The sequence below is a fragment of the Carcharhinus amblyrhynchos genome, chromosome 19 (assembly GCF_965287045.1).
Source record: "Carcharhinus amblyrhynchos chromosome 19, sCarAmb.v2.hapA, whole genome shotgun sequence".
Classification (NCBI taxonomy): domain Eukaryota; kingdom Metazoa; phylum Chordata; class Chondrichthyes; order Carcharhiniformes; family Carcharhinidae; genus Carcharhinus; species Carcharhinus amblyrhynchos.
Genome location: NC_137342.1, coordinates 42,343,336 through 42,366,289, shown reverse-complemented (window position 1 = coordinate 42,366,289; position 22,954 = coordinate 42,343,336). Strand labels below are relative to the sequence as shown.

Genomic DNA, 22,954 nt, shown 5'->3' with positions numbered 1-22,954 from the left:
TGTAAACGTTTTTGTTAGGGTTGAATGTGTTGGCATTAGGAGTAGATTTATCCATTCTGTTCAGCATTTTCCTTTGAACGACACATTTAACTGAAGAATTATTCGGCAACCTCCCACAGTGTATTGACTTTAGTAGAAGCACCATTTCATTATTCCGCTCCTGTTCTCAGATATCACAGCTTCCAACATCAGGTCAAAGTGTTCCACCATATGGTTATCTAGTGCAGTAAGATACAGTGATAGCATACTGTATCTTATATCTTTTCTCAGCTATTAATAAACACATCAAAATGTCAATTCTTTGATACCAAAATGCACACGCATCACAGTACAGCAGGTGATTGCGTTTTGAAAGTACTTGGTTGTCTACACGCTGTGAAACAGAATGAAAACGTGAAGGGTGCTGCATTAATACAAGCCCTTTCCTTTCCTTCTTTTATTTATCTATTCAGACTGCAAGCCACTTGTGTTTCCTCAGTTTATACTTGGTGGATTGAAAACTCCCCTTTAAATATCTTCCCTGCTCTTACATATATTTCTTACCTCCCTGTAAACACAAACTGTCCTTACAAAACTTTGTTGGTGTGTAGCATAAGCTGAGAGTCGATGTTGAGATGTCGGTGTTGGACTGGGATGGGCACAGAGAGAAATCTCACGAGACCAGGTTAAAGTCCAACAGGTCTATTGGAATCATGAGCTTTTGGAGCACTGCTTTTTCCTCAGGTGGGTGGACACCTGATGAAGGAGCAGCATTCTGAAAGCTCGTGATTTCAAATAAACCTATTGGACTTTAACCTAGTATTGTAAGATTTTTTAATCTTAGCCTTAGCCTTATAGCAGTTCATTCTGTAATTTCCTTACTTGCATGAAACACTTCAGAGTGCAACAATGTAGACAACTTAACACCATTGCATCATTTGTAATGACCATTTTGAAACATCTGTAATTTGGACCACAGAGCGCAGCATGATCTATGTAAAAAACTGGAATATTATTGCACACTCTGTGATGGTAATTTTGAAGTGTTTTTAAATTTATTAGTATCACAAGTAAGCTTACATTAACACTGCAATGAAGTTACTGTGAAAAATCCCCTGGTCGCCACACTCTGGCACCTGGTACACTCAGGGAGAATTTAGCACGGCCAGCGCACCTAACCAGCACGTCTTTCGGACTGTGGGAGGAAACCGGAGCACCTGGAGGAAACCCACGCAGACACCAGGAGAACGTACAAACTCAGCACAGTCACCCAAGCCAGGAATTGAACTCAGGTTCCTAGCACTGTGAGGCAGCAGTGATAACCATTGTACCACCATAGACATTTTATGAATATTGTGTGTCTGCAAAAAAAAACTTCCACAAAATTGACCTGTTGTATCTCCTAGCATGTCCCTGACACAGGAGGCTATACTGCTCCCTTCTTTTCGTTGCCAAACACTCCATGTCACTGTATCATCCTCCATCCACTCACTAGTCTAGATCCTACTTCTGATCTTCTGCCACATCACTGTTTGTTATTGCTCCATGACCTTTATTTCTCTAGCAATCATTATGAGGCGGCACGGTGGCACAGTGGTTAGCACTGCTGCATCACTGCGCCAGACACCCCAGTTCAATTCCCAGCTTGGGCCACTGTCTGTGTGGAGTCTGCACATTCTTCCTGTGTCTGCGTGGGTTTTCTCTGGGTACTTTGATTCCCTCCCACAGTCCAAAAGATGTGATGGTTAGGTGCATTGGCTGTGAAAATTCTCCCTCACTGTACCCGAACAGGCCCCAGAGTGTGGCGACAAGTGGATTTTCCCACTAACTTCATTGCTGTGTTAATGTAAACCTACTTGTGACACTAATAAATAAACTTAACATTCACCTTATTGTAGATTTATTTGTAGTCTCTCACCGCCTGTCTCAGTGTTTTTCCAGGCATCCCAAAAATACACCCAGGCCAACAAACTCCCCCTTTCCAAACACACCCACTCGGCCCTTTCACTGCCTTTCTCTCTGAGAACCTGTAACAGCGCTTTGGAATGTCACACAGCCCCACACAGAGAAACGGGGAAGGGAGAAGTGTCCTCCCCCGCCCCACAGAGATGCAGTTTCAGCGGAGGGGATTTCACCCAAGCTGCAAAAGAACAGAATGAGAAACGCCCCGTGCAATTACATCCAGGGACCAGTCAATGCCCACTCTACAGAAGGTGGCACCTGATGAAATGGGTGCTCTGCCTACCTTTAAAGGCGAGGGTTGCTTGTAATGTTGACCACAGCACAAACAGCAGCATGGCCCAGGCCATGTGGAGGGGTCGGCACACACACTTCACTGCCTCTGTCCACTCCCCAAGCGGTGCTCTTCCATCTTCCGTATCTTTGCCTCGTCTGCCTTTTAAAACAGATCTTTAGAAGGCAGAGTTCCAGACTGATTTTGCATGCTACAATCCGCTCCTCGCCTCCAGGACAGCTGACACACATCGTTAACTTTCACTTTCACTTTTTTCCCTCTCAGTCTCCCCCCCCCCCCCACACCCCCCGCCCCCCCAAACAACCAATTGTTAATTTCCTGGAATAATTTCTGTACCAGTTAGGGCGGTCTCCTGGGGGATTTTTTTTGAAGGAGTTGGGATATCAGCCCCCACGCACTGGTTATTGTCAGGTGTGGGTGGGTGAGGAGTTATTTCCTGGTGGGAGGGTAATAAGAATTGTGCTATGTACCGGGAAATCAGCAGCCTTTACCACGGCTCCGTGTCAGTTTGCGCACCCCAGGCTCAGAAAACACCAAACATGTGCACAAACAGGATCCACTATATTCGCCCTGCCCACACAAACAACCCGGTGTTGGGTACATTCCATGTTTCAGCTCATATCTACCTACTTCCCAGAATAGGAGTTCCTGAAGCTGTTTGCAGTAATCGCTCTCTCTCTCTCACACACCCTTCAGTTTTCCCTTTTATTGAATTGACGCTTTGTGCATGTTAAATGCTGGTCTAAACCTTGCTGGAATGCCCCTTGCTGGCATGACCAGTGCTGACCTAACCCTTGCTGGAATGGCCCCTTGCTGGCATGAGCAGTGCTGACAGTATGAGCGGCACGGTGGCACAGCAGTTAGCACTGCTGCCTCACAGCACCGGAGACCTAGATTCGATTTCGACCTTAGATTCGGCCTCGGGTCGCTGTCTGTCTGATTTGCATGTTCTCCCCATGTCTTTGTGGGTTTCTTTGGGGTGCTCCAGTTTCCTCCCACAGTCCAAAGATGTGCGGATTAGGTGGATCGGCCACGCTAAATTGCCCCTTAATGTCAGAGATTAGCAGGGTAAATATCTGGGGTAACGGGGGTAGGGTCTGGGCGGGATGGTTGTCGGTGCAGGCTCGATGGGTTAATTGGCCTCCTTCTGCATAGTAGGGATTCTACGGATTCTATGACCTGGCCCTTGCTGACCTGACCCTTGCTGGCATGACCAATACTGGCACGACCATTGCTGACTGGAGCACAATTTCACTGGCATAGCCAGTTCCTCTTCATCCACACACTTTGCACATGGATGTCTGGTTGTGGGTGTTGTTGTCAAAGTTATTTGTCTGCTGTGAGGGATATTTGGGGTGGGGGGGGAGGGTTTGGGGGTTGGGTAGGGTGGGCTCCACTGAAGCGAGCTACATGCTGTTGCACTCTCACGGACAGGAGTTGCTGGGTGGAAATCAAGAGTGCTAAATCTGGCTAAGCACAAACTAGAACGGGGAGGGGTTCCCCATGAGATGGGAATTTGGGGTTGTGAGCTCAGAAGCAACCATGGCTGCCCCTGGGATCTCCAACTGATTTCCGACAATTGCGAGGACCCTTTAAACTTTGAGACTTTTTTAGACCCAAAACGTTAACTGTGATTCTCTCGCCACAGGTGCTGCTAGGCCTGCTGAGATTTCCCAACATTTTCTGCTTTTTTACAGCAGTATTTTCCTTTTGTTTTGCTAAAATAGCAAATCTCTGTGTAATCTCATCAGTTTTGAAATATTAAAGCATCAATGTACTTTCATATGTAACACCCTCTCCTTTCCTTCTGCCCCATGTATTCTATGAACAGTATATTTTGTCTGTACAACGTACAAGGAACTATACTTTCCATTGAATACCAAAACATGTGGCAATAGTAAATCATCAAATCAAATCAAAAACACTTACAGATCAATTTGAAGGACTTCAGGAATTGAATGTAAAATCCTCAAGTTCAGCATATATTGTTCTGTTGGCTTAACTTTGGGTTATCTGGAAAGTTTATACATTATAAAATGATAAGGAGTCAAATAAAACACAGAGTTTTATTAAAAGAAGAATCTGTCAATACTTAGAGATTTGAACACAATTATAGGTTTTGGACTTAAATTGCAGGCCAATGACATCATTGGTTTCCTGACACGTGCAGAAGGTATCAGTTGCCATCTTGTGTTGGCAGGGTACAACAGTGATCTTCACCTTGGTGTCGCACAAAGCCTGAGGCAAGAAATGGGGGTCCCACCAAGCAAATACTTGGGAAGCACTCAACTAGAAATCAAAACTGGACAGTGAGAATTGCAGTTTTCATTCAGACCGTTTCACACACCACTTGTTGGAACTTAAGAAGATTTCAAAGTCTTAAACCATCTCCAGGGACATACGTGGAGGAATTCCTCAATATCCTGAGTCTATGCACCGTCTTAATCTGCACCCAGCTTGGAAATGGTGAGGATAATTGATAACAGGAAACTTGCTGATACATAGGTACCTGGGTAGATGTAGATAGCAGCCAGGCTGTAGCGAGCATGGGGACAGGGCTGGAATGTTCCAATTTGGGAGGATAAAGATGGTGATCCTTGTGGAACTGAATGCACAAGTTAATCTGCGAGTCACATTTAAGCAGCAGGGCTGAATCATTTCACAGAGTACATTTCATGCTGGCTGCAATTTTCATAAAAAAGTGTTACAAAAAAAATGGAGGGATGTTGGGTAAGAGCAAGGGAGTGGACCCAATTGGATAGCTCTTGTAATGTGTGAGCTGATGCATTTTGGGAGGATTAGCAAGGCAAGGGATTCCACAATGAATGGCAGGATGCTAGGGAGTACAGAGGACCAGACGGACGTTGCGGTGCATGTCCATAGGTTCCTGAAAGCAGCAGGACAGGCAGATAAGGTAGTTGAGAAGGCATATGGAATAATTGCCTTTATTTGCTGAGGCGTACATTTTAAGAGCAGGGATGTTATGATGGAGCTGTATAAAACACTGGTTAGCCACAGCAAGAGTACTGTGCGCAGTTCTGGTCACCACATTACGGGAAGGATGTGACTTCACTGGAAAAGGGGCAGAGGAGGTTCGCCAGGGTGTTGCTTGGGCTGGAGCATTTCAGCGATGAAAAGAGGCTGGTTGGGCTGGGGTTGTTTTGCTTCGCGCAGAGAAAGCTGAGGGGGGACTTGATTATAGGTAGGGTCAATAGGAAGAAACATTTCCACTTACTAGAGGGGTCAGTGACCAGGGCGTACATATTTAAAGTAATGGGCAGGGGATTTAGAGGGGAGTTGAGGAAAACTATTTTCCCCCAGAATGTGGTGAGAATCTGGAACTCACTGCCTGAAAAGGTGGTAAAGATGGGAACCCTTACAACATTTAAGAAACATTTAGATAAGCACTTGAAATGCCATAGTGTACAAGACTATGACCAAGTGTTGGAAAGTGGAATTAGAACAGGTGGGTGCTTGATAGCTGGCATAGACATGCTGGGCTGAATGGCCTCTTTCTGCGATATATGGATTAAAAATTCCTGACAAAGTACTGATGACTGCTAGTGCTATAATGGGAGGGTACTCACACACATTCAGATTCCAGCATCTGCAGTAATTTACTTTTATCTTAATGTTTAAAGATATCCATTGTGAATATTCTTGTAACTCACTTTTCAATATTACCTATGTGTATTACTGGAGATCAAGAACAGCAAACTGAAGATCCTCCTACAGATATAAAGCAAAAAAACATAAACTCAGAACCTTTATTATCCTCTCAGATTGTCACAACCTCAAGCCAGCTCAAAAATTGTACGGCAATGTGGCACAGTGATTAACCCACTTGCCTCAGAGTGCCAGGGACCCGGATTCGATTCCCAGCTTGGATCAAAGTCTTTATGGAATCTACATGTTCTCCTCATGTCTGTGTGTGTTTCCTCCAGGTGCTTCAGTTTCCTCCCACAGTCTGAAAAACTTGCTGGTTAGGGCAGGCACTGGTGTAGTGGTATTGTCACTGAACTAGTAATCCAGAGACCCAAGGTAATGTTCTGGGGCACCTCGGATTCGAATCCCACCATGGCTGATGGTGGAATTTGAATTCAATAATAAAAGAAATCCAGAAATAAGAACCTACCGATGACCATGAAACCATTGTCAATTGTCAGAAAAATCCACCTGGTTCACTAGTGCCCTTTAGGGAAGGAAATCTGCCATCCTTACCCTGGTCTGGCTTACATGTAACTCCAGAGCCACAGCAATGTGGTGGACTCTCAGTTGCCCTCTGAACAAGGGGCAATAAATGCTGGCCAGCCGGTGATGCCCATGTCCCACAAAAGAATGTAAAAAAGGGTGCATTGGACATGTTAAGTTCTTCCTCAGTGTACCTGAACAAGTGCCAGAGTGTGGCGACGGGGAGATTTTCATGGTAACTTCACTGCAAGTGTTAACCTACTTGTGACACTAATATTTAAATTCCAATGCTTTTCTCCTCCATAAGCCTTTAATCTTCCGTGGGAAATTATACATTACACACAATTTATCCCTAACTCTGACAACTTCCATGGAAACACTCAATGGATGGGATTTTCCCAAAGAAATTATGATTTCACAGAAGTCTCAAAATGGGAGTCCTAGTCACTGTTGTTTTGCTGTGACCCGCACTGCAATCTTTCAACGTTTAGTGCACTCAAAGTCCCCGATGCGAATCACACCGGCATGGAGCTTCTAGGCGTGTGACTCACCCTAAGAAGCCCGCAGTGTAGTGATGTTAACAAGGGAGAGCGGCATTTAAGCTCTAACCATGGACTCACAACCAGATGGCACCATGAAGAATAGGTTCATGGAGGAGAACTAGGTCAACTGCTGGATGCTGGCAATGCGGTCCGGGAGGCAGTGGCAACAGGAGTCAGTGCCCATCCCTGGTATAAAGGGTTGGCGCTCAGTGCCAGAAGAAAATGAACAAACTCCTCCGGGCAGCAAGGGTGAGTGTCCATCCTGTCCTGGCATTTGTTCTATCCAGCCTGGAATGTCCATGTTGATCTACTCCCTGATACTCTGCAGCCTTCCAGCATCCAAACTCTCGTGCCTGCCTCCAACTCCTCTGGCAGCTCCCCCTCACAACCCCTTGCCTGCTCAGATACAGCCCTACCAGTCACCACTCTACTGCCCAACTCCTGGCACCCCATGCCCTTCCAGCCATCAGGCTTTCAATCCCCCCTTCTGTCCCCGCTGGAGAAGGTTGGAGGTGAGGTCTCTGAGCTGTGTCTCCTCATCCCATTCGAGGCATCAGCACTGGAGATTTCAGGGGAGTCTGGGGAGAGAGCCGTGACTGACAGCCAGTTCGGGGTTGCCGTGGAGGTGAGGATCCACAAACCTATATAAATGAAATTGTGATTTGCCCAAATCCCTCACTTGCAATGAACCATGTGTCCTTTGTTGCAGAAAATGATTCTCAATTCCCCCCACCGCTGCAGTGCCTGACAACAGCTCCGACGCCATCTCAGAGGGAACCTCTGAGGAAAGCACATTGCGGTTGACACAGGCATCACAGACACCATCCACCAGCACAGATACTGTCACCTTGGTGGGACACATTGGCAGTGAAATTTCTAGGGTCCTGACTGGTGCACACCACACAACCGTAGATGATCATCAGGAAACTGGTGAGGCCGCAACTGGAGTACTGTGTGCAGTTTTGGTCCCCTTATTTGTGAAAGGATATATTGGCCTTGGAAGGAGTACAGAGAAGGTTCACCAGGCAGGTACCAGAGATAAGGGGGTTAGCTTATGAGGAAAGATTGAGTAGATTTTGCATGTACTCGTTGGAGTTTAGAAGGGTGGGGGGGGGGGGATCTTATAGAGACTTACAAGATAATGAAGGGGCTAGATAGGGTAGAGGTAGAGAGATTCTTCCCACTTAGAAAGGAAACCAGGACGAGAGGGCACAGCCTCAAAATAAGGGGGGAGGGGGGCAGTTTAGAACACACTTGACGAGGAACAACTTCTCTCAGAGGCTGGTGAATCTCCAGAATTCTCTGCCCATTGAAGTGGTGGAGGCTACCTCGTTGAATATGTTTAAGTCACGGGTAGATAGACTTCTGATAGACAGGGGAATTAAGGGTTATGGGGAGCAAGCGGGTAAGTGGAACTGATCCGCTTCAGATCAGCCATGATCTTATTGAATGGCGGGGCAGGCTCGAAGGGCTAGATGGCCTACTCCTGCTCCTACTTCTTATGTTCTTATTAAGCGAATGCCCTCATGGTGTTATTGCCAGATCATTAATCCAGAAATTGAGCTAATGTGCTGGGGACCCGTGTTCCAATCCCACCATTGCAGAAGGTAGAATTTGAATTCAATAAAAGGCATCTGGAATTAAGAATCCACTGATGACCATGCAACCATTGTGAATTGTGGGAAAAATCTGGTTCACTAATGTCTTTGAAGGAAGGAAATCTGCCGTTCTTACCCAGTCTGGCATACATGTGACTCCAGGGCCACAGCGATGTGGTTGACTCTTAAATGCCCTCAGGGATGGACAACAAATGCTGTCCCCATGAATGAATCTTAAAAAAGCGGGAACATCCGAGGCTTCGTGCGCACGGAGGAGTGTGGAGCCAAACAAACAGCTGGCCCCCAGCTAGATACTGAGCTGCTGGGATCAGTTCTTTTGAAGCTGCTGGAGATGCAGAGGTGGAGCCAGGGATTGCAAGAAGGGGGGCCTAGCAACACTGCAATAACTGCAAAGCCGCTTGGAGGTGTTCCACAGCCTTCAAGTGCAGCAGATGGTGCTGGCATTGTGTGGTGCCCAGGCCAACACTGCAAGGGTGGCGTCTGCAGTGGAAAACCTGAGACAGGAAATGGTGGCAGGGTCCAAGGCATGGCCGAGTCACTGAGAACCATGGCTGAGGGCCCTGGGAACATGCTGGACTCAGAGAGGGTTGTGGCTGTGAGCTTCAAGATTATGGCCCAGTCACAGCAGGCCATTGCTGAGAGGATCCAGAGCTTGGTCCAGTCTCAGAGGGCTATCACTGAAGGCTCAAACACTGTGGGCTGGATGCAGTTGAGCCTCCAGGACTAGCAGGGACAGGCAGCGCCAAGGCTTCCTGAACTCACTCCAGTTGCCCCACCGTCTCATGGAGTGTCCTAGGGCTCCTTGGGCACACCGAGGGAGAAGGAAGTCCTGGAACCCATGCCATGGTCTTTAACCCAGGAGATCCCCGCCTTTGCCAGCCTTGCCGAATCTGTCCTTTCGGGTAATCCTGATAACAGGTAGGGTCAGAAACTCCCACCCATTCTCATTGATAAAAACTCATTCACTATTTCAATTTCTTCAACTGGCTAATCACTTATAAAAAAAAGCATTTGTATTCATAACCCCAAATCAAAGACTATGATTTATGACTATGTGGAGCAGTCAGTCAAACTGTGAACTGACAGGCACCCTGCTGTGATATTGATAGGTTCAGGAATCAGACCTGCAACACAAATCCTATTATGATAACCGTTGGACATATGCCAACAGACAAAGGTAAAAAGCAAGAACTGGTCTTTTTTCAAACAACAAACAGGAGACTCAAATGCCTCTACAGCTCAAACATCCATTGTGTTTATCACATATTCATGTCTATTTTTAATTATACCAAATGGATTATTAACCTCACCTCTCCAACGAATTCTTGTACAATCTTCCTGATTGTTTGCTACTCACAGTTGTGCAACATCTCACTGAAATTATGTCATCTTTGTAAAATTCAGGTCATTAGCCTCTGAGGAATATAAACATATGCTTTCCTCCAGCCTCAAAACAACTGCTCATTGTATTTTCTGCTTTCTGTCTCTTGGTCAATTTAATATTAGCGCTGCTGTTGGAACTTTAGGACCATGGTTTCAATTTTTAACAAGCTTTGCCCTCTATATATAATTATAAAATTATCCTACAGAAATCATTTCATTATTATTATGGATGATAACAATTTCTTGATAGTATTTAATTTTTGTCACGAGGGTGTGACTTTTCTCTTTTCCTTAAGTATTCATCACTTCAGTACTTCTCTCTTGTTGCAGCAAAGGCATGGCAAAAGCTGATTAGCATGATACCAAATGTGGTTGTTTTGTGTTGGCCAATAGCAAGTATGCTGATGGCGCTCTGATGAAGGTGCTTCATCCACTTTGCCTGATCTTTGATTGCCTGATCTCTGCCCCATGCCTTGCTGAGACACAGAATGCAGTGAAGGTTCAAACCTCAGTCCTATCATTCTTTGGCTTGCATCACCCCTGTGCCACGCATAAGATAAACTTTTTAAAAACATTTATTTTACTCCATCAAAGTTACAAAGCTAATGCTCAGAGTGGACTGGATAAACCCAAATCCATTTCTTGCTTGCTCCAAAAGCCAAATTCAAACTCCAACTGAATCCTATTCAAGGTTCCCACAAAAGATGAACAAGATCCGAGCTGACAAGATAAGGTATTGCATCCCTATATTGGACTTGATCTGACATTTGATCTTAGTCAAAAGGCCAAGAAGCATGCCACGTCTAAGACAGACCCTTTAACTGTAAGTGAATATCCGAATGTTAAAATGGCACTACTTAACTCATGCATGCAACATAAAGGCTAAAGGTGGAACCACTCCGCTAAGGCTTTCTAACATATTGGATTTAGACTTCAAGGGCCAAGAGTTAAAGGACAAATGGATCATCAAACTCCTTATAAGTAAAGACAACAAGACTGTCCTGAGTCCTCTGGTACAGTACCTTACCTAGATTAAATTCAAGAATACAGTTATGAATAGGGAGGCCATGAATTTGCTGGGAATAACAAAGGTGGGATATATGATTCTTGAAATTGTTTCTCAGTTTGGGGCAAAATTGATAAAAGTGCAAATGAAAAGTCTTAAAAATGTATATCTTACCTAAATCAGATCCTTAAAACAAAAGTGAAAGCATGAGTGAATCTCCTGGTTACACCATCAAGATTTAACGAGCACGAGCAACATCTGATATTTCCCCTGTAATAATATCTTGAAAATGAGACCAGGGTTCCGGTCAACATTACATTAACAGATAGCGATGGCTGAATAAGAAGCCGTTTCCCCCTTTCTGCAAACTTCTTCAGAGGAAAGAAGGACTTGTTGCTGCCACTGACACATGAACTGCAAAGACAGCTCTTACATTACGAACAAAGAAGGAAGCTTTTCATGTATTGCGAAACTGAAGGGTGGGCCAATTGCCGTCTGCCAGATATCTTCCAAGAACAGCAAACTCTGTAGAGTTGTTCTAAGTAATAATGAGAAGATATTAGTTTAAAGGGCACTCTAGGCTTCGTTTAGCTCAGAGTTTAATGCTTTGCCACCATACAATTCACCAAAGTTACATCATGTGATAATTGATTGCAGATAGAGGTGTAATTGGATGCATTATTTTACAATATAAACAAAAAAAGCTGGGTAAACTCAGCGGGTCTGGCAGCACCCTGCAGAGAGAGAAACAGAATCGGCATTTCGACTCTGTATGATTCTTCTTCTGTGCTGAAGAAGGGTAGAAATGTAACAGATTATAATCCAAGCACTAACTTTGTTTTTGTCCCCACAGATGCTGCCAGGCATGACCCCTGTGGCTAAAGGGATCGAGGGATATGGAGAGAAAGCAGGAGTGGGATACTGAAAGTGCATGATCAGCCATGACCATATTGAATGGTGGTGCAGGCTCGAAGGGCCAAATGGCCTACTCCTGCACGTATTTTCTATGTTTCTACAGCCCGCTGAGTTTACTCAGCACTTTCTGTTTTTATTTCAACTTTCCAGCATCCGCAGCATGTTGCTTTTGTTTTATTGTATTAATTGCTACGCAGTGACGATCACATTGGGAGTTGTACTGCTCCTGGGTTGTAGATGCACTATAGTAAAATGACAAAAATCCCGTGAGGTGCATTCATAGAATCATAGAACCCCTACAGTGCAGAAAGAGGCCTTTCGGCCCATCAAATCTGCACTGACCACAATCCTACCCAGGCTCTATCCCCATGCATTTACCCAGCCAATCCCACCGACATTAAGGGTCAATTTAGCATGGCCAATCCATTTAGCCTGCATATCTTTAGACAATGAAGGGACAATGAATGTAACCCAAAGAGTCCGACGTACTGGTGGCTTAATGCCATTGTTGTCCTGGCTGGCATCCAATTCTCCACTCTTATAAGAACATAAGAACATAAGAAATAGGAGCAGGAGTAGGCCATCTAGCCCTTCGAGCCTGCCCCGCCATTCAATAAGATCATGGCTGATCTGTTGTGGCTCAGTTCCACTTTCCCGCCCTCTCCCCATAACCCTTAATCCCCTCTCTTATCAAGAACCCATCAACCCGCTTCTTAAAAATATTTAGCGAGGCAGCCTCCACCACTTCAACGGGCAGAGAATTCCAGAGATTCACCACCCTTTGAGTGAAGAAGTTCCTCCTCAACTCCGTTCTAAACCGCCTCCCCTTTATCTTGAGGCTGTGCCCCCTAGTCCTACTGTCTTTTTTGAGCGGGAAGAGTCTCTCCACCTCTATCCTATCCATCCCATTCATCATCTTATACGTCTCAATGAGATCTCCCCTCATTCTTCTAAACTCTAACGAGTACAAGCCTAGTTTATTCAGCCTCTCCTCATAGCTCAATCCCCTCAACTCCGGTATCAGCCTAGTAAACCTCCTCTGCACTCCCTCCAGGGCCAAAATATCCTTGCGCAGGTGCGGCGCCCAAAACTGCACACAGTACGCACACACACACAATTGCAGTCAGTTTTCTATTTTGCACCCACTTCTACTCAATCCAAGTCCTTTACTTGTTGACTTAAGAACTTTTTAAGTTTATTTATTAGTGCCACAAGTAGGCTTACATTAACACTGCAATGAAATTACTGAAAATGCCCAAATCACCAACTCCAGCGCCTGTTCGGGTACACTGAAAGAGAATTTGGCGTGGCCAATGCACCTAACCAGCATATCTTTCAGACTGTGGGAGGGAACTGGAGCACCCGGAGGAAACCCACGCAGACAAGAAAAGAACGTGCAGACTCTGCATGGAGAGTGGGCCAAGCAGGGAATCGAACCTGGGTTCCTGGCACTGTGAGAAGCAATGCTAACCATCGTACCACCATGACACTAAGGGACAATTTAACATGGCCAACCAACCTAATCTGCACATCTTTGGACTGTGGAAGGAAACTGGAGAACCCAGAGGAAACCCACGCAGACACGGGGATAACATGCAGACTCTGCATAGTCAGTGATCCAAGCCGGGAATCGAACCCAAGTCTCTGGCACTGTGAGGCAGCAGTGCTAACCACTGTGCCACCTTAAAGGCATTCAGCAGAACTTCCATGCAAGAGACATCGTTGAACTCAATGTTGAGTCTAGAAGTTCGTGAAGCACCTAATCAAAAGTTTCAGTGCTTTTCTTTAAGCTTCCTTTGTGCTTTATTAGGACAGAGTAGGAGGGAATGGGTAGAGAAGTCGGGCTACGAGTGACATAGAGAATTAAAATGACAAGTGATCGGAACCACAGCATTGCAGGCTGAATGGGGGTGATGCGCAAAGGCAATCACTCTGTGTTTGGTGTCTGCATTGTAAAAGAGACTATATTGTGAACAGCGATTACAGAATGCTAAATTGAAAGAAACAGAAGTGAATTGTCGTTTCACCCGGAAGGAGTGTTTGGGGCACTGGACGGTGGGAACAGAGGGGCTCAGAAATCAGGTGTTGCATCACCTGCATTTTCATGGGCATGTGCCATGAGGGGGGGTACTGTGTTGGGGGTGACTGAGGGGTGGAGCAAGATGTTACAGAGGGAATGGATCCTTTGGATCGCAGAAGTGGGAAGGGAGAGGCGAACTAAGCTCAGCAGGGGTTCAGCCAGAGGGCCAGGAAAATTAGCAGCACCCTCACTGTCAACTAGCTCCCTCTGCATATACATAAAACCATAGAACATTACAGCACAGAAACAGGCCTTTCTTGGCTGTGTCGAACCATTTTTCTGCCTAGTCCCACTGACCTGATCTGGACCATATCCCTCCACACCTCTCTCATCCATGTACCTGTCCAAGCTTTTCTTAAATGTTAGAAATGAGTCCATTTTCACCACTTCATCTGGTAGCTCATTCCACACTCCCACTACTCTACTTTCTGTGTGAAGAAGCACCCCCCCCCCCCACAATATTCTTTTCAAACTTTTCCCCCTTCACCCTTAACCCATGTCCTCTAGTTGTTTTCTTCCCTAGCCTCAGTGGAAAAAGCCTGCTTGCATTCACTCTATTTATACCCATCATAATTTTATACACCTCTATCAAATCTCCCCTCATTTTTCTACACTTCAGGGAATAAAGTCCTAACCTATTCAACCTTTCTCTGTAACTCAGTTTCTCAAGTCCCGGCAACGTCCTTGTAAACCTTCTCTGCGCTCTTTCAATCTTATGACTATCCTTCCTGTAATTAGGTGACCAAAACTGCACACAATACTCTAAATTCGGCCTCACCAATGTCTTATACAACCTCACCATAACATTCCAACTCTTATACTCAATATTTTGATTTATAAGGGCCAATGTACCAAAAGTACTCTTTGCGACCCTATCTAGGGAATTTTTAGCCACTTTTAGGGAATTATGTATCTGTATTCCCAGATTCCTTTGTTCTACTGCACTATTCAGTGTCCTACCATTTACCTTGTATATTCTACCTTGGTTTGTCCTTCCAAAATACAATACCTCACACTTGTCTGCATTAAACTCCATCTGCCATTTTTCAGCCCATTTTTCTAGCTAATGGCCATCTGCCATTTTTCAGCTATTTACCATTTATATAGATGATCTGGAGGAGGGAACCGAGTGTAGGGTGTCGAAATTTGCTGATGACACCAAGATTGGGGGAAAGGCAAATTGTGCGGAGGGTGTGGAGAGTCTGCAGAAGGATCTAGATAGGCTGGGCGAATGGGCCAGGAAATGGCAAATGGAATTTAATGTTGGCAAGTGTGAGGTGGTCCACTTTGGTAGGAAGAATGGTAGGAAGGACTATTACTTACGGGGCGAAAAACTGCAGCAGGCGACGGTGCAGAGGGACCTCGGGGTCCTTGTGCATGAGTCGCAAAAACCCAGCCTGCAGGTGCAGCAGGTGGTCAGGAAGGCGAATGGGATGCTGGCCTTCATAGCGAGGGGGATTGAATATAAAAGTAGGGAGGTCTTGCTGCAGCTGTATAGGGCATTGGTGAGGCCGCAGCTGGAGTACTGTGTGCAGTTTTGGGCGCCGCACCTGCGCAAGGATATTTTGGCCTTGGAGGGAGTGCAGAGGAGGTTTACTAGGCTGATACCGGAGTTGAGGGGGTTGAGCTATGAGGAGAGGCTGAATAAACTAGGCTTGTACTCGTTAGAGTTTAGAAGAATGAGGGGAGATCTCATTGAGACGTATAAGATGATGAATGGGATGGATAGGATAGAGGTGGAAAGACTCTTCCCGCTCAAAAAAGACAGTAGGACTAGGGGGCACAGCCTCAAGATAAAGGGGGGGCGGTTCAGAACGGAGTTGAGGAGGAACTTCTTCACTCAAAGGGTGGTGAATCTCTGGAATTCTCTGCCCGTTGAAGTGGTGGAGGCTGCCTCGCTAAATATTTTTAAGAAGCGGGTTGATGGGTTTTTGATAAGAGAGGGGATTAAGGGTTATGGGGAGAGGGCGGGAAAGTGGAACTGAGCCACGACAGATCAGCCATGATCTTATTGAATGGCGGGGCAGGCTCGAAGGGCCAGATGGCCTACTCCTGCTCCTATTTCTTATGTTCTTATGTTCTTAGTCTAAATCCCTCTGCAAGCTTTGAAAACCTTCCTCATTGTCCACTACACCTCCAATCTTTGTCTCATCAGCAAATTTGCTGATCCAATTTACCATATTATCATCCAGATCATTGATATAGATGACAAACAACAATGGACCCAGCACTGATCCCTGTGGTACACCACTCAGAGAAGCAATCCTCCACTACCACTCTCTGGCTTTTTCCATTGAGCCAATGTCTAATCCAATTTACTACCTCTCCATATATACTTAGTGACTGAACCTTCCTAACTAACCTCCCATGCAGGACTTTGTCAAATGCCTTACTGAAGCCCATGTAGACAACATTTACTGCCTTCCCTTCATCCACTTTCCTGGTAAACTCCTTGAAAAACTCTAGTAGATTGATTGACTGCCAAAAAAAACTCATGTCTTCTTTTAGCCCTCCTGATTTCTTTCTTAAGTAGTTTCTTGCACTTTTTATACTCCTCAAGCATCTTATTTGTTCCCTGTTGCCTATACATGTCATACTTACAAAGAACAACACAGCACGGGAAACAGGCCCTTCGGCCCAACGAGCCCGCACTGCCATTTTAACAATGTGCTTTTCCTCTTCCATCCTTGACCCATGTCTATGCTTATGGCACCCACTCTCTTCTTCTTTATCAGAGTTCCAATATCCCTCGAGAACCAAAGTTCCTTATTCTTAGTCACTTTGTCTTTAATCCTGACAGGAACATACAAACTCTGCACTCTCAAAATTGACCTACCACGCACAAAGCCATGTTGACTCTCCCTAATAAGTCCCTGTCTATCCAAGTATTTGTAGATCCTATCTCTTAGTACTCCCTCCAATAATTTACCTACTACTGACGTCAAACTTACCGGCCTATAATTTCCCGGATTACTTTTTGAGCCATTCTTAAACAATGGAACAACATGGGCTATCCTCCAATCATCCAGCACCTCATCCGTGCATATTGACATTTTAAATATATCTGCCAGGGCCCCTGCAATTTCAACACTAGTCTCCTTCAAGGTCCAAAGGAATACCATGTCTGGTCCTGGGGATTTACCTACTCTGATTTGCTTCAAGACAGCAAGCACCTCCTCCCTTTTAATCGTATAGGTTCCATGACCTCATTACTTGTTTGCCTTATTTCCACAGACTCCATGTCAGTTTCCTTAGTAAATATGGATGCAAAAAACCCATTTAATATCTCCCTTATTTTTTTGGTTCCATACATAGCCAACCACTTTAATCTTCAAGAGGACCAATTTTATCCCTTGCTATCCTTTTGCTCTTAATATACCTGTAGAAGCTCTTAGGGTTATTCTTCACCTTGACTGCCAAAGCAACCTCATGTCTTCTTCTAGCCCTCCTGACTTATTTCTTAAGTAGTTTTTTGCGCTTTTTATACTCCTCAAGCATCTTATTTGTTCTCTGTTGCCTATACATGTCATACATCTCTCTCTTCTTCTTTATCAGAGTTCCAATATCCCTCAAGAACTAAAGTTCCTTATTCTTAGTCACTTTGCCTTTAATCCTGACAGGAACATACAAACTCTGCACTCTCAAACTCTTCCCACTTACCAATCAATCCTTGCCAGAGAACAGCCTGTACCAATCCACGCTTTTTAGATCCATGAAAAGTCAGCACAAAGGGGGTGTTTCATTTAATCTATCAACAGGACACAGCTGAATGTCCCGGCTAATAGCACCAAAACTGTAATGAAAGGCTTGATTAAGAGACTATTTCTGAACAGACATTCCATCCATCTAAAGATTATAACATTACCGATGGAAAGCAATTAAGCAGCTATTGTCTCGGGCCTACCTCTTTGTATCAGATGTAAATAATTTACTGGCGTACGTGACTAGAAACAATTACTTTGCCAGAAGTTGTGCGCTATAAAAAAAGCTGACTATACACAATTGAGCAGAACAGACTGAAAAAGCCTTGGGAATTCTTCAGTTCTCCTCTCCTTATTGACAAGAAAGCAATAGAGGATCCATCACTCACAAATGTTGTGTCCTAATATCTTCTTTGCTCCGACAGGAGGGTTAGATGTGTTTAGCGATGGCATCACATTAAAGGCAGTGGGAGCGGTGATAGGCAATCTTTTGAATATCGAGGTTGGTGGGGTAGAAGGTGAGGGCAAGGGGAACTCTCTCATGGTTCTGGGGGGAAGGGGAAGGGATGAGAATTGGAGTGCAGGAAATGGGATGGACAAGGCTGAGGGCCCTGTCAACCACAGCGGAGGGGAGTCAATGGTCGAGGAAAAAGGGAGACATATTCGATATGGAAGATGACATCATCAGAACAGCAGCGAAGGTGAAACTGGGAGATCTGGATTGAGTTCTACAAGAATGTGGGATGGGAGAAGTGAAGTCAAGATTGTTAATTTTGAGTTAATTGTGAGTTTAATTGTTTGTAGTTTGTGGGCATCAACTGGGGATTCATCAGTGCTCCTATAAATAGCCACAGATTGATGTTGTGTTTTGGTTAGTAGCTGCATGTTTATATTACGTATCTCTATTGAAAGTGCGTAAAGGTTAGGCTCAATTTAAAGTTTATTTATTAGTCACAAGTAAGATTTACATTAATACCGCAATGAAGTTGCTGTGAAAACCCCCTCATAACCACACTCCGGTGCCTGTTCGGGTCGATGTACCTAACCAGCACATCTTTCAGAATGTGGGAGGAAACAGGAGCACCCGGAGGAAACCCACACAGGCATGGGGAGAACATGCAAACTCCACACAGACAGTGACCCAAGCCAGGGATCGAACCGGTGACCCTGGCGCTGTGAGGCAGCAGTGTTAAACACTGTGTCAGCCTACCGCCCCACTTTCTACCCTTCAGCATCAGACTTCATGGAACAAAGATTGTTGTAAGAGTCATAGGCTGGCAATAAATGTTTGTTTACAGTCAATCCTTCACAGTCGCTGGGTTAAAATCCTGGAATTCCCTCCCTAATGGCATTATAGGTAAAGCCACGGCAGATGCATCGCAGCGATTCAAGAAGGAAGCTCATCATCACCTTCTCAAGGGCAATGAAGGATGGGTGATAAAAGCTGGCCCAGCCAGCAATGTCCATGTCCCACAAGTGAATGAAAGAAAAAAGTCAATCTCCAGAAATGGAGATGGTGAAATTGAGGAAAGGAAGGGAAGGAGTCAGGAGAGATGGAAGCTGGAAAAGGGAATGTCATTTTCCAGTTGAGAGCAAGAGTGGTAAATTACTCAGATAACACTTGTCAATGTTCCAGAAAACAGAATGAGGGAGAAATCCAATTTGGAACTGACATGTAGAACACTCCATATTTTCCACAAAGTAGGTAGACATTGTTAGATCCCACACAGGTTTCCATGGCAACACTTTCTGTTTGGAGGAACCGAGTGAAGCCATGGAGCGATTTTTCACCCCCGCCCCCTCACAATAGACGCAGTGAGTCATTCAAGTCTCCATTGACTCTGATAGGGCTGGAAAATCCCACTGGCTGGGGAGTCTGGAAAATCCCATCCTATCTTTCCACCTAAGGCAGCAGGTTTCCTAGAAATCGGAAACTTAGAAAATCTCCTTCGGACCATTTCTGAATCATTTGTTCATGATATCACTCGCAGACAGGAAATGTAAATTTCCTTTCCGAAAACGAGAGCTACAATTGCTCAATTTCTCTGCTAAATTCTTGGCTCCGATCACGGGAAACGAAGGAAACGTAGCGGGCAATTCGGAGAGCGCAGTAGGCCGGGAGGCAGCGGCGCCATTTTGCAGGATTCCCACCGGCAGTCACGGCCTCCGCCCGTCCTCGGGACTCGGGTTCTTTTTTCTTCCGCGCGTAATCCGCCTCTTGCTCCAAAGGAGAGGCGCTGGCTGCCACACAGGTATCTCTTCCCGCTCCCTCCACGCTGGGTTAGTGTTCAAACACCAGCTGAGTGGGTGCTCTACCGTGTTGGGGGCTGCAGACTGGGAGACGGTCACTGCAGAGCAGCAGCAGCAGCACCTGCACTGCACTGCACGCGCCGGTCAGATCCTAACGTCCCGCTCTGGGAGAGGTCAGGCTGCGCGAGGTCACTGTGGTGATGTCAGTGACACGGAGCCAACCTGCCTCGTGAGGCACGAAGACCCTCCGGCCGGCCTGCGACAGGGCAAATGCAGTGAAACCTGCAACCCTCTGACTCTGTCAGTGATGTGAGGCCGGAGGGGATCCGCAGAATCCTACAGTGCAGAAGGAGGCCATTCGATCCAGTTAAAGTCTGCGCCAGCCACAGTCCCACCCAGGCCCTATCCCCACCATCCCACGCGTTTACCCCTCGCCGGTTCTCCTGACACAATTTTAGCGTGGCCAATGTGCCCAACCCGCACATCCTTGGGAGTGTGGGAGGAAGCCAGGGCGCCCAGAGGAAACGCACGTAGACATGGGGAGAATGTGCAAAGTTCACACAGCCAGAGGCCCAAGCCAGGAATTGAAGCCGGGCCCCTGGCGCAGTGAGGCAGCAGTGCTAACCGCTGTGGTGCCATGCCACCCAAATTACAGGACGGGAAGTTCAAATCCACTTGTCTGCTAACTCAGACTGTCAGGTAAAGCAGTGAGAGGCTGAACGCTATTCACCCTGCTGGAATACAGAGGAAGCTGTGCGGGAATGTGGCTGAGGGGGTGGTGTGAGAGACAGCAGAAATTCACACAGGAATGGGAAGCACTTGATTTGAAGTCACACATATACCAGCAATGAGAGTCAGGCTCTGCTAGGACAGTAAGAAGTCTCACAACACCAAGATAAAGTCCAACGGGTTTATTTGGTAGCAAAAGCCACTAGCTTTCGGAATAATGGCTGCCCTTTTATCAGGTAAGTGGGAGTTCTAATCACAAACAGGGCATGTAAAGGCACAAACTCAATTTACAGAATAGTGAATCGCATTCCAATCATTATTCTGTAAATTTACTTTGTGTCTTTACGTGCCCTGTTTGTGATAAGAATTCCCATTCACCTGATGAAGGGGCAGCCAGCGCTCCGAAAGCTATTGACTTTTGCTACCTAAGTAATCTGCTGGACTTTAACCTGGTGTTGTGAGACATCTTACTGTGTTTACCCCAGTCCAACGCCGTCATCTCCACATCTCTGCTAGGGGTTGATGGGTTTTTGATAAGAGAGGGGATTAAGGGTTATGGGGAGAGGGCGGGAAGGTGGAACTGAGCCACGACAGATCAGCCATGATCTTATTGAATGGCGGGGCAGGCTCGAAGGGCTAGATGGCTTACTCCTGCTCCTATTTCTTATGTTCTTATGATTCCTCAGCATTCACTCCGCTGTTCTCACTCTTTCAGTGCATGATACAGGAGAATCATGGAGTCTGTTGAGTTGGCCTTTCTACTGATCGGCATTGACCAGCCACAGGGACAATGATGTGCTGCTGTGCATAGAGCTGCTCAGGGAGCAGGACAATGGGTGGCATTTAGTCTGCAGAGTGTGAGGATCTCCAAGAAGATCGCACGTATTGACATAGACATCCGCAAACTGCCGGCTCCAAGTAGAGAGGATCTCAAAGAAGATGAAACGCAGTACGATGGTTAGCGCTGCTGCCTCATACTGCTAGAAACCTGGGTTCGATTCCCAGTTTGGGTCACTGTCTGAGTGGAGCCTGCATGTTCTCCCCTGCGTCTGCATTGTGTTTCCTCCGGATGCTTGGTTTCCTCCCACATTCTGAAACATGTGCTGGTTATGTGCATTGACCTGAACAGGTGCTGGACTGTGGCGACTAGGGGAATTTCACAGTAATTGCAGTGTTAATGTAAACCTTACTTGTGACTAATAAATAAAAACATACGGAGGAACAAAGTTGCAAACAGTACTGGCCAAGAATCTTCTAATGTTGATATTCCTACCTTCAGCTGTCCGAGCTGCAGTGTCGGAGAAAACTGCGTCTGACAGTGGACCATCTCTGCCACACATTGTTTAAAGTGGCACCCCATAGAACTGGAGGACAGCCATTGTCTGTGACCTTTAAACTTACAACTACTCTGAAATTTGTGGTTTGTTCCAGGACAGAACAGGGAAATCTGCAGCATCTCCAGTCTGCTAGTTACAAATCTATTAGGGAGGTGACCAGAGCCCATTAGACCAGGGCTGATACATTTATACGTTTTGATTTATTACTCATCACAATATACAGTGGCGACCTCTCTACACTAGTGCCTACTTTCACCCGTGCCAACTAGGTGCCTATCACTCTTAATATTCCTCATTCTTCCACTACATTGAGGTGCTGCCTCAGTATCAGCAGCTGAGGTTGAGGGAGGTTTGCTGAATTGTACTTTGACATTGGCAGCCATCTTCTGGGTGGGGAGAGGAGTGGAGGTGGGGCCTTTAGGGCTGTGGCCTGCTTTTGTGCACATGGTATTTTGCTGTGCTGCCTTCATCAGTGTGTGGGCCTGGAGGAGCATTGCTCACAGGAAAAAGGGACTCAGATAGGCTGAGTACCCCGGGTGCTCTTTCGGTGCCTGATGGGCCCAGTAGTCCCCCATGGGATAGAGGGACGACTGGAGTGAGATCCAAAAGACCCACTATTGTCTGGCGTAGCCGCCCTGTTACATAAGAACATAAGAAATAGGAGCAGGAGTAGGCCACCTAGCCCTTCAAGCCTGCCCCGCCATTCAATAAGATCATGGCTGATCTGAAGTGGATCAGTTCCACTTTCCCACTTGCTCCCCATAACCCTTAATTCCCTTGTCTATCAGAAATCTATCTACCTGTGACTTAAATATATTCAGCGAGGTAGCCTCCACCACTTCAATGGGCAGAGAATTCCAGAGATTCACCACCCTCTGAGAGAAGAAGTTCCTCCTCAACTCTGTAACTCTGTTCCCACCAGTGCCTGCACCAGACAGTTGAAGACCTGCATCATGGAGGTCATACAC

The 22,954-nt window shown here is 45.9% G+C and overlaps 1 protein-coding gene across 4 annotated transcripts in view; it reads right to left on the bottom strand.

Moving 5' to 3' along the window:
- The window catches only part of LOC145355655 (uncharacterized), a 114,314-nt gene extending 102,919 nt beyond the window's left edge, over positions 1 to 11,395 (bottom strand). For 2 of the 4 annotated variants that reach the window (XM_080207901.1, XM_080207905.1), the window contains exons 1-4: positions 11,149 to 11,395; positions 5,905 to 5,962; positions 4,163 to 4,246; positions 2,225 to 2,370 (exon numbers count right to left, since the gene is read on the bottom strand). In XM_080207901.1, coding sequence (XP_080064027.1) covers positions 2,225 to 2,370; positions 4,163 to 4,215 — 199 coding nt within the window. In that variant the 5' untranslated portion in view covers positions 4,216 to 4,246; positions 5,905 to 5,962; positions 11,149 to 11,395. Of the gene's footprint in view, positions 1 to 2,224; positions 2,375 to 4,162; positions 4,247 to 5,904; positions 5,963 to 11,148 lie in introns of all 4 variants that reach the window. The other 2 variants (XM_080207904.1, XM_080207903.1) reach the window with 2 other exon arrangements.
- Between the last annotated feature and the right edge of the window lie 11,559 nt (positions 11,396 to 22,954).